Source organism: Phragmites australis, chromosome 19 (genome assembly GCF_958298935.1).
Source record: "Phragmites australis chromosome 19, lpPhrAust1.1, whole genome shotgun sequence".
Lineage (NCBI taxonomy): Eukaryota > Viridiplantae > Streptophyta > Magnoliopsida > Poales > Poaceae > Phragmites > Phragmites australis.
Window position 1 is genome coordinate 19920830 of NC_084939.1, and position 11808 is coordinate 19932637.

General features: G+C 43.9%; 2 protein-coding genes across 2 annotated transcripts; one reads left to right on the plus strand and one right to left on the minus strand.

Annotated features, from left to right (window-relative positions):
- The first annotated feature begins 5721 nt into the window (after positions 1-5721).
- On the plus strand, positions 5722-7481 carry LOC133900239 (uncharacterized). Its single transcript, XM_062341353.1, has 3 exons — positions 5722-6047; positions 6375-6716; positions 6896-7481. Exons 1-3 carry the CDS (start codon positions 5722-5724, stop codon positions 7479-7481), a joined length of 1254 nt encoding a protein of 417 aa, XP_062197337.1.
- An 18-nt stretch (positions 7482-7499) lies between these two features.
- LOC133900240 (uncharacterized) lies at positions 7500-10454 on the minus strand. The gene is made up of 3 exons (XM_062341354.1): positions 10205-10454; positions 8125-8853; positions 7500-7522 (listed from the first exon to the last, which is right to left on the minus strand). The coding sequence occupies exons 1-3, from the start codon at positions 10452-10454 to the stop codon at positions 7500-7502; spliced, it is 1002 nt and encodes a 333-aa protein (XP_062197338.1).
- Positions 10455-11808: the final 1354 nt, after the last annotated feature.

An 11808-nucleotide genomic window follows, 5' to 3' on the forward strand; every position in this document is an offset into this window, starting at 1 on the left:
TGTATAAGGATTAGGTTCGATGGAACCGAAATGTTTAGGAAAATGTTTCTTCCTTTTTTTTCTTTTAAAATTGGTGGGAGCTCCGCTGAATGACACAAACGAATTGAGAAGACAGAGGCAAACATTGATAAAAACAGCAAAGAAGAAGAGTACACATTCTCCAAAAATAGAACGAAGACAGTCTTAGGACATCTACCAAACTAATAGCAAATCAAGCATGTCCAAAGATTCAGTGTTACATGTATTGTATCTAACCATTTGACCAGTGCCACGAGAGTCGGGGTGTCGGTCTCCCACCGATCGGATCTGCGTCCTAGTGGTTAGCTCGCTGCGCATCTGCACCTCCTAGCCCTGCTATGCTCTCCCTGTCCTTTGTTTGCGCTGCCCTTCCCCTTGGGGGGTGGTGGTGGTAGGGGATGGAGGCGAGTGTAGCTCTGGTACCTCAGCTCGTGGCGGCTATGCTCGTGGAGGCCAGTTCTTTGTCGCTTGTTCCTCCTGAGTTCCAATTCAGGAACTGCGTCACTGACACTATGAGGAGTAGGGTCATCAACTAAAATATCATAGAGACCAACCTCCTTCGCTTGGATGAGAAAGATGTGCTCAAAGAATATCGCATCCCGAGACTCTATTATCGAGTTGACAGTAATATTTGAGACCTTAGAATGGACCACTAAGAATCTATAGACAATACTCTTATATGTATACCCTAGAAAGACATAATCGATAGTTTTTGTCCTAATTTCTTTTTCTTCGGTTGGGGAATATGTACATTGGCTAAACAATCGCAAGTGTGAAGAAAGGACATATTCGATTTTCTCCCATTCTATCCTTCATAAGGGGTTGTCTCGCGGTTTCAAGAAGCGACTCTATTCAAGATAAAGTTAACTGTGAGAACAGCCTCACTCCATCATGAGATAGCCGTACCCGAACTTTGTAACAAGATGTTAACCAAGTCACAGATCATTTGGTTCTTTCTCTCGGCTACTCTGTTAGTCTATGGTGAATATAGTGGCGTAAACTCATGGATTATGCCTTACCTCTAGGAATATATTCCTCACCTTTATCAGACCTCAATCTCTTTATTGTCTTCCCCAGTTGGTTTTCCACCTCTGTCTTATAGATCTTAAAATAGTCTAATACTTCATCTTTTGTTCTAAGCAAATAAACATACCAGAACCTAGTTGCATCATCTATAAAAGTAAATAAGTATCTTTTGCCACCTCAAGTTAAAATTTTATTAATCTCACAAAGATCAGAATATATCAGCTAAAGTGGTGTGATGCTTCTTCCCTCAACTCCAATGGATAGCGATAGTATATCTAATTAATTAATCCAAATCAGGTAGAACTGCTCCAAAGTGGTAAATGTGAACTTATTTCGGTTCGACCCACAAAGACTGAATGAGGAGAGAGGAATCCGTGAAATGGAAAATTGTTATCTTTGATATAAATAGCCGTTAAAGCCTATACAAATATATTATTCATAAATGATAAAATATATAGCCCTATACATAGGGGTATCTTCTTTCACTATATCTAATCGAAGATATTGAGCATCGCAAACATTAAACTATCATTTTTTTTAAAAAAAATGAGAAGAACCTTGGTTTATATTGGAACCCAAATAAGGGTAGCAAGGCAATAGACACACACACATATATATATATATATAGGTGCTGGGGACTCCAGCTTACAAAATAAGTTCAATTGACAGGAAGGATAGTCACAACCAAAGCAACATAAATAACCTGGAGTGCGCTAAACGATTACATCAAGAGACCATATTCCTATAGCTCATACACATCAGAAAGTAAATTTTCAGTGGGAATGAAGTCTCACAACCACTCTGATCTGCGTCACAACAACATTCACTTGGATCTTATCATCGTCTCTTAGCAGGGAGCTCCACCCCTGCACGAAAGAGATAGTGAGGAATAAGACTTTGTAAGACTTGTTTGGAAACTTCGTCTCAATCATCATCTTGTTTCTGGAATACCAAAGTGGCCATGCAAGACCTGTAAAAAAGTATAGTCCTAATTTTTAAGAATTTTTGTAGATACCATATAACCAACTTAAAAGCTTTACCAAACAGATGCTATATTTATCTTCTTATAAACACTACAAAGCAAGCCTAAAAATACAAAGCCAACAGCTCTCTAGCTTCAGACTAGATGCGGCTGCTTGGGAAACATCACCCCCCTGCCTCCGTAACGTGCGGCCTCGAACCGACTCTTACCATCTTATACCTTATTCTTTCAGCCGCGAAACCTTTACTGAAAATCGCTTCTAGGATCAGCAGTCTTGCTGTTGCTGATCTGACAATTGCACGGCCGCTCGCCGCCACTTACCTACTGGCCGTTGCTGGGCGAGTGTCTGGATAGCTGCTGTATACATTAATACGAAAATTTTACTAACACATATAATTTATCAGAACTATTTATTTACGTTAAGGTTTATACTTAGAAGGTTAGATAAAAAATCATATAATAGTTAAAAATATTAATAGATAGATGAATATTAGATGAAAGAAATAAATAACTAATATAGTTGAGGATTACTGTGCGAAGACACTCCTCGCTGTAAATCTGCCTGGCTGTTTCTGAATTTATGCATGACTGCTGCCTGTTGCATCACCAGCTTGGCCAACCCATAAATATCCGGTCGGCAGCCAGTTGCGGACTGGTGACAGTACTATTTTTGTAATTTTTCAGAAATGCATAATATTTTTGTAATTTTTTTTATTAAATTAATATTATTTAAAAAATTCAAAAGGATGCTCCGGAGAAACCCATGAGAAGGCAAAACAGAAGAGTGACTCGCATCCCACTTCCTCTCAAGCTATGCGCCAATTACTCTGGATGGGATTGTGTTTCTCATCCGAATGCCGATTTAGAATGGTGCAGTCAAATTTAACAACTTTTTATCACTCCACTAGTGTTGCATGGCGGTATTTCTTAGCCTACGCGGTAACTTCGTTTTATCGTCTGGTCAGTGTCCTACAGCTGAACTCGGAATCGTACTAAAAGTGTGGTTTTGCAATGGCAGTGTGGTGCAGGAACGAAAAAGAAAGGAACAAAGGAGCACAAAACAAATATAAGCCTCATGAACACTTATTTATAATATTGTATTTTGCTTCATAGGATCCAACAGGTTCATACAAGATTTGGGCACAATTTGTGGTCTTGGGCCCATTCGGCCTGCTTCTAGGCCAGGCCGCCAGGCCGAAACATATGTCACCTTATATTCACCATTCTATTCCTTTTTGCAATTTCTGGATATTTTGTGTCTTGTTCCGCCTTGAAATTTACTTAGTTTCATGCTTACAAACTAGCGAAATACAATTCCTAAAAACCAAGGAGTTGTAGCTTGGCTAGAGAAGTATTGGATGCTGATGTATTTCATATCTGAAGTCAATCTCCAAGTTTTATAGAAATAATATCTACACAGATAAGTTAAAAAAAGGAATATACGATCGTATAACCCTTTAATTGATGTTGCCTATACTATTTCAGCCAACACATCCTTAATACAAATATTAGAGGATTGCACCATCAATTGTAAAATAGCATCACTGCAAAACAGTTATAAAAGAGGTGAAACAATACGAGTTATCAGTAATCATTTCAACTGAACTTGCAAGTGGCAATAACAACAGCAAATTTGCAAAGCAGGGATATTTGAACTAAGGGAAAAAAATGATTTACACTGAATTTACATTGCAGAGATGTGTTTTCATTGCAGACTTCCTTATCGTTGCAACATTACAAGATTGTCAGTGCTTGTCTGTAAGAAACTGAATCTCTGAAAAGTTACGATACTGGAAACAGCAATTCAGTCTGATAAGTACCCCTATCCAAAGGGTAGGGAGTATCCTTTGAAATGTATGAGACTGATATCAGAGAGAAACTGGGAGTAGAGCAATTTCTACATGAGCTCCTCATCTAATATACGTTATTAAGAAATTTCTCACAAAAAAATGCGAAGCATAACTTAACTGTGAGCATGCGACATGTATGCCACCATTTTTTTTAAAGTACGCAGTCAAGCAATGTTAAATGACGACAAGATTGCCATACCGAATTACGCACTTAGGCCGACTCCAACGGAGTCTGTTTCCGCGGCGCAAAGAACTGCAGCATCCGATTTATAGCAGAAGCCGGCCGCAAGCCACTCCAACAGACTCGGTATCGAGCGGAACAGGGATGCGGGGAGGCGCGCGGCGCCGGCAAAGTTGCGGCGCGATGCGGCGTCCTCATCCCTATGCGCCAGCGGAGTGGAGAAGCATCGGTTGTTCCCGCGGAGCGGCGGAAGTGGAGCTGGCGAGCCCGTGCGGCGGCGAGTCGGGCGGCTTCGGAGTCCCGCGGAAGCAAGCACCATCGTGGTACCCGGGAGACTCCGCATTGTCCCCCGCGGCGGACGACCCGTGCGACGTAGATCCGGCGACCGTGCTGGAATCTTCCCCACCGTCCGTGTGCTCGGCGGCAGTAGCCGGAGCGAGGTCATCCCCAAGCTTATGGTAAATACTCCATTCTCAGATCCATGTATGGGTGTGACCGACGGCCGGAGCGTGGCCTGGTCGGCGGCGGGACTGATTTAGGGATTGGTTGCTTTGTGAGCGTGGCCTGCTCGTCGGCCGGAGTGAGTTACTTAGCGATCTGGCGTGCTAGGTCCATGTAGTTGGTAGTGTATGCCCAAATGTCTGTTCCGGCCTCAAGAACCAAAGATTTAGATTTTGGTTTGATACGAATGTGCCTTATTTATTTGGTAGATCTACGATTATCAGTGCATGATGCTTGTTCAATATGCAATCTTTGAGTTGAAATTAGGTTCCTCCGTGGGTTGTCCAATGGATTGTCAATTAGTGTGGAGTTGGGGTTCGAAGGAATGTGATGAACTTGTTGACAGAATTGTGGCAAAGTGATTGTATGAGCTTGTAGTCCATGTGAGTGCACCTTGTAGATCTGCAAAACGTGAAAAAACTATGAATGAATGTTGTGGGGTGACCTAGGTGCATAGAGTTTGATAACAGGAATGTAGGCGGAACTTTGGACACAACCATAATTGATACAGCTTGTGTGATTGAGTGTTCTTTAGGGCATACTATTGCACTAGTTATTAGTTGTATCAATTGAAATGACATGCAATGAACAACAACTCCTTCCTGACTGTAATTGTTTTGTGCCACAATGAAATATGATAGGATGGTGGAAAGTAGTCATGACTCATGAAGTCATGAGTAATGAATCCTAATTCACAAGCCCTAAATAGAATATCCAATCTTTGTTCTGTTGCACTGATGTTGCTCTATTCCTTATCCTAGGCCCCCAAACCAGATTTGATAGAATGAAAAACATTGTCTACTGCTCAGTCTCATTGTCGCCAACCCTAAGCATAGGCGTAGTACATTACATGTCAAACTAGACAAGGTCCATAGATGCATAGTACATTATCTTGTAGCACTAAGAGGTGTAAAACATGGCAGTTTAATAAGAGGTGTGACATCTTCTGATTAGTTGTGAAATTACTTGGCATTTTGGCTTAAGGCTAGAAAAACATAAGGCAACACACGTTTTGTCAATCCACCGAAGAGGCAAAAAGGAGAGGCCAGTATATTACTGTGTAGTATTGTGTGTATATGTATTTTTTCCGAAATGCTTAAGCAGTGTACACTTTGAGCTGAAATATAGTTCCTCAGTTTAGGCATCCCTGTTCGTGCTTGTAGATGGACGCCGCATCGCTTGCCGCTCTTGTGTCAAAAATGCAGGACCATGTGAAAGAGATGGCCACTGCGTTGAAGAACGTGGTGAAGGACAATTTGAGTACGGACAACACCCCGGCTGACGTGGAGCTGAACAGAGCACTGCTTGTGGTCGACAACATAGCGGGGGACTTGGAGCAACTCGTGTTCCAAGTTGAAGATGCTTTGAGGGGCGGCGGCGTGGGCAACCATGTTTGTCATGACACTAATGTCGAAGCTGAAGCATCCTGCTCAAAGGACGTAGATGACGACGATGTTATTCCTGCTGATTGGAGCCCCGATGACATATTGTGTGCCGATTCGGATGACCTACTGTGCGGCGATTCGGTTGACGCCTTGTCCGTAGAATCCTATCGCTCTTGGAGGCTGTAGTTTGGTAGGGTATGTACTATGATGTAGGGTAATTGTTCGAGAATTGTCGAGTCTAGTTCATGAACTAGTTGGTGGTCTTGTACTCCGTTACTCACAAATAATGTAAGGGTACCTCCATAAGACATATTCCTCGTTCTGTTCATAATGTTTGAATCGCTTATAATTTTGTGCACCATAATGCCGTGTTCATCGGTTACCTGTTGTACTGCTTTGTTGTATTTCATCGCCCTTCTAATGGTTTGCAGGGACTCTATGGAGTACGCCCCGTTCCTACGTGGTGACGACAATGGGATTCCTTGGGCTGATGTTGTGCATCCAACCCAGGAAGACATCTTCGGGACACAGCCGCATGTGGCAGAAGAGCAACAACCCGAGGGACCGGGAGAGGTGCCAGCTGTAGGTGGCTGTGGATGCAGTTACACCATGCAGGAGGACCTTCATCTTGTGAAGGCATGGCTTAACGTGAGTATGGATCTCGTGGTGGGGACCAACCAGAGTATAAGGGCTTTCTGGCAGAGGATCGAGACCTTTTTCCACGAGCACAAACACTTCCATTCCACCTACAACAAGAAGTCTCTGCAGGGGAGGTGGACCTTCATCAACGGGATGGTGTAGAGGTTCTGTGGCCATTATGCTAAGGCCCTCCGTAATAGGAGGAGTGGGACGACCGAGCCTGACACGGTACATTTAATTTCTATTGTTCATGTAGCTAAGCGCCATTGTATGATTGCAGTGTCCAATAAGTATTGAGTTGTTTGTGTTTTAGATTGCAGCGGCATGTCAGATGTTCCAATCCGTGGAAAAGAAGGAGTTCACGTTGCTATTGGGTGGAGTTGCGGCATCATCCGAAGTGGCAATCCGAGGCCTCCCTCAAGAAGCAGAAGACGTCCGACGTGGGCAGCCTCGCATCGACGCAGCACGTCGAGTCTTGTCCCAGGGTCAACGAACCCGACGGTGCAGCTGTAGGGCCTTCCAGTGGCGGCCCAAGGCCAAAATGGCCACCAGGCCGCAACCACTCCAAGGAGGTAGCTCGCGGTTCTTCCTCCTCAAACTTAGCATTTGGGCCAATGATTGAGATTTTTGATCGCCAGATAGCCATGAAGGAGAAGGTTGAGAAGGAGAGGGCTGAGAGATTTGCTGAGATGATGAGAATAGAGCAGCAGAGGCTGAGACTTGAGGAGGAGCGTGTACAATTGGAAAAGGTCAAGGAAGAGAGGGAAAAGGTAAAGGAGGAGAGGGAGATAATGAACATGGACCTTTCGCAGATGGATGAGGACCAGCAGGCCTACTACAAGATCCTCCGGCAAAGCATTATCGCAGCTTGCCGTGCTACATCTGGCCCATCCAACTAAATTGTCAACTTGGTTCAACTAAGTTTGAGATTCCAGCTTTCCTGCATGTAACGGACAGCCACAGGTATTGCATGATTGTATAAGACATGATGACCTTTATTTGTGTTTGAAGTACTGTATGGTTCATTGGTATGCAAGACTCCGAATATTGTGTGTAGGAGCTGATGTATAAGGTCAAGTTGAGTCTGTGAACTGCGGTCTGCGTAGATTTGGTTTATAATTTGTTATTTTTTCCATATTATGTTGTGTCGTTCAAAGAACCTGCCATTCCAGATTACGTTGTTGTTACATTTCTACCTCCGGCTATCTTGGTACTGCGAAGCATAAAGACTACCATGGATTGAGTAGAATTGCTTACACACACAAGAAGCACAGTCCATTCCATCACCAAACATAACACACACTGCCATAATACGCACGTACATACGACATAGCTCCTTAGGACATACTACATACCATATAATTGATCGAACTACAAGAGGTGCATACTACTCTCTTCCGTGGAGTTGCCAAAGATGCTCAACAATGTCGTCACGGAGTTGCTGATGACTCGGTCTGCTTCTAATTTCACCATACCTTTGCATAAATGCTTAGAGTGGGGGGGGGGGGGGGGTTGCGGCGTGTGAAGGCACCACTTCCTCACCAGCACCCTCGTACACGTGTTTGACTTCCCCCTCCGGTCTTTCATCTTCGATTATCATGTTGTGCATGACAATGCAGGCGGTCATTATGTCATTGCGGGTCTCCTGATCCCAGAACCTTGCTGCTCCCCGCACTATGGGAAACCGGGCCTGCAAGACTCCGAAGACCCTTTTGACATCCTTTCGGGCTACCGCCTGTTGGACCACGAAGTGCTGCCACTTCCTCCCAATAGGAGATTGTATGGGCTTCACGAACGTAGCCCACTTCGGATAGATGCCGTCTGCAAGGTAATACCCCATGGTGTAATGGTGTCCATTAATGGAGTATTGTACCTTGGGTGCCTCGCTGGCGGCAAGGTTGTCGAGGAGATGTGAACGGTGTAGCACGTTGATGTTGTTCAAAGAACCTGGTATTCCAAAGAAGGCATGCCAAATCCACAGGTCCTGTGAAGCCACTGCCTCTAGAATGATCGTCGGTGCGTTCACATGGCTGGTGAAAGAACCCGACCACGCCGTCGGACATTTCTTCCACCTCCAATGCATACAGTCAATGCTTCCCAGCATCCCGAGGAACCCTCTTCGCTGGTTCATATCAAACAAGTGAGCAGTGTCCTCCTCGTTCGGAGCACGGGGGTACTCATCGCCGAACACCTCGACGACAGCACGCACAAACTGCCTCATGCTCTCAATGATGGTGCTCTCCCCTAACCAGAGGCACTCATCAAGAGAATCTACAAGCGCATCGTATGCTAGCATACGGAATACCGCAGTAACTTTTTGCAAGGAGGATAGCCCCAGCTCGCCTGCAGCGTTCCTCCTTTACTGGAACCATGGGTCATGCTCCTCAACCGCCTGCACAATCTTGCAGTAAAGGTCACGTTTCATCTTAAACCTGCACGAACACCGAGAATTACTACCTCACACACCTTCTGTACATAACACTTACACACGACAACCTCTATTTACAATTTTACCTGTGACGAAAAATATAGTCGGAGTACACCGCGGGGTCCGCAAAGTAGTCATTGTACAACTTATTGTGGCCCTCCAGCCGATTCCGGTGGATATGCTGATGACCCGGCACTGAACTGCACCACGGCCCTCGGTGTGACGCCTCCCTGTCTACATGCCAGGCGCTGAGAGTCGCTAAGACCAAATCATGTTTCTCATCGGAAGAATCATTGGAGAAACACAGGTCTCTCAGGTACTGCTTTCAGGATGAACGAGGATCCATTTCGTGGCTTGCCAATGAGAGTACCTCAGCCTCATATATATAGTGAGCCTTCCGCAGCAAGACTGCTTCTTCCTTCCTTTACAAGCTAAACTGTCGTCCAAGTCACAACCGTTACCTTTTTTGACTGCGTAGTTGCAAGGGCGAAAAATTTTGCTCCGACAACAAATATGCCGAACAAATATTTATTTTTTCCCGAACTAATTCAATTATTTCAAACCACTAAATTTTACCGTGCCAAACAATGCCTGTTGTAACGGGAACCGGTAAAACCAGATGCTGCTACGATGATTATGGCGATTGGGCACAAAATATTTTAATATAGAAAAGAGAAGATAGTAGATGATATATAGAGTTTTTGTTGAAGATAGAGGGAACAAGAGCTGCTACAATAGTGATAGAAAATACTATAATAGTATTTTAGAGAATAAAATTTAAACTGTCGAAGATAGCCATAATCACGTACATCGGATATAATTTTGTAAACCTTCAGAGCCGAACAACTCAAATGATCAACTGAAGAATGTTGCCACTTGTCAAGAACAAATAACAATGCTAATGTTGAGGTGCATGCATCTCCAGTATAGATGGACCAGCTCATGTCTTCAATAGATCGACTCCATGACAGAAACCTGTACAACTTTTGCACATAGCTTCTAAATTCAAACAATAGCTTTGTATAGGTACCAAACTTCATCATTCAAAATATAATACTTCTGAATAAGATGCTTCACATTACACTCATAAACAAACAAACAAATATCCCAGGAGGCCTATTTACAAGTAAGAAGAGGCCATGCTCCGCACATCTGTCGGCATGAAGGCCAACAATATCAGCAGGACGAGCAGACAGACTGGCAACCATAGCAGCAGCGATGGTGGCGGCGGCAATGGCGGCAGTACCAATGGCAGTATGAGCAACGACACTGCGAGGCAGGCAAGCACGAGAAACGCTTCGATACTGAAGTAGGTCGACGCGATGACCTTCTTGTCATGGAAATCTGCCTCCTGCTGCTGCTGCTGCTGCTGCAGATGCCGCTTTGCGGCATTTGGCCTGTTCAACACTGGGCTCCTCCTCTGTCTGGTGCCTCTTCCTTCCATTGCACCAATTCGGCTTGCCATTTGTTCTTTGTTGTATGTGAAGATCAGTCACAGCGGGTGTCCAAGAACCTGCAAGGGAGAGTTTTTTTGTGGTTTGTCAATGTTCTAGTCAGATCTGACGTTTTTGTGACTGAATTGCTTGTCACCTGCTTGAAAAGAATCTCACCAGAAGTGAGAATACCTGTGAAAAGAGGTTGAGTAAATCATGTGTATTATAAACCGAATGTTTTCCGGTGCTGACATTATCAACCTAATAGCAAGCGAGTATGCAATACATCGCCTAAAATCTGAAGAAAATCAAGGTAAGTTCATACTTCTCCCCACAATTTTTTTTTTAAGAAGGGACTGCTTTAAACAACTACACTACTTAAAATAAGCTTATGAATCCCACGGAAAGGAAGGTCACGAATCACCTAAACGTATCGAGATTAGGCAAAACTACATATCAAGAGAAAGGTACCTTTGATCCTAACCTTGGCATTGTTCTGTCCGTTCTGTTCAATCACTGGACAAGTTCTTCCCTTTCTTGCTCCCCAAAAAGGCAAGATTCCCCCTCTTCTTGAAACCCTTAGCCCCTGAAACCAAAAAGGATCTCAAGAATTCCAAGAACCAGAGCAAGAGCCTTCAATTCTGCTACCAAAATCAAAAGGAGCTGCAACTACGGAGACGCAGGGGAAAGACTGCGCAGAATGGAGGAAGGAGTGAAGGATCCCCCTGATGGCGAAGTAGATATCTTCCACAACAACGACTCCTGTACCCTTTTTGGCAACGCTACTGTTCCCGGGGGATAGAGGATTAGCATGATGACGGACAGGAAGGACGAGTCGTCGATTTTATGGGTGGGGCTTGGATTGGAGGGAAGCATCAAATCTTGGATGCCGGAGCCGGAGGAGGAAGAGGAGGGAGGGCGGATACATTGCATCGAGGACCAACTTGTGCAATATTTTAACCTATAAGTGGGGGTGCCCCCCTCCCCCAGCGTTTTCTCCCTTTGGCAATATTTTAACCTATAAGTTTAGACACTTTTCGTAGTGGTTATCAGAGTTTACATAACAACTTTACGTTCGAATAGAGTAGCTTTGTTAAATAGTAGTTTTTACTTTTAATTTACTGAGGAAAATCTGTAAGTTATTTTTTAAAATTAACTATAAGTTAAGAGCTGAAAAAATCAGCTTTCTCTGATTCACTTTCTGTATAAAATCACTTCCTCCGTATATTTTATTTTAGACAATCACTTTCGGCTACAGAATCACTTCATTCAGAGAATTACTCCCTGTAGAGAATTTATATCAGGAAGAGATCTACCAAACAGGCCTTAGAACTTCAGTTTCGTATCAGATTTTAATGTTATAGG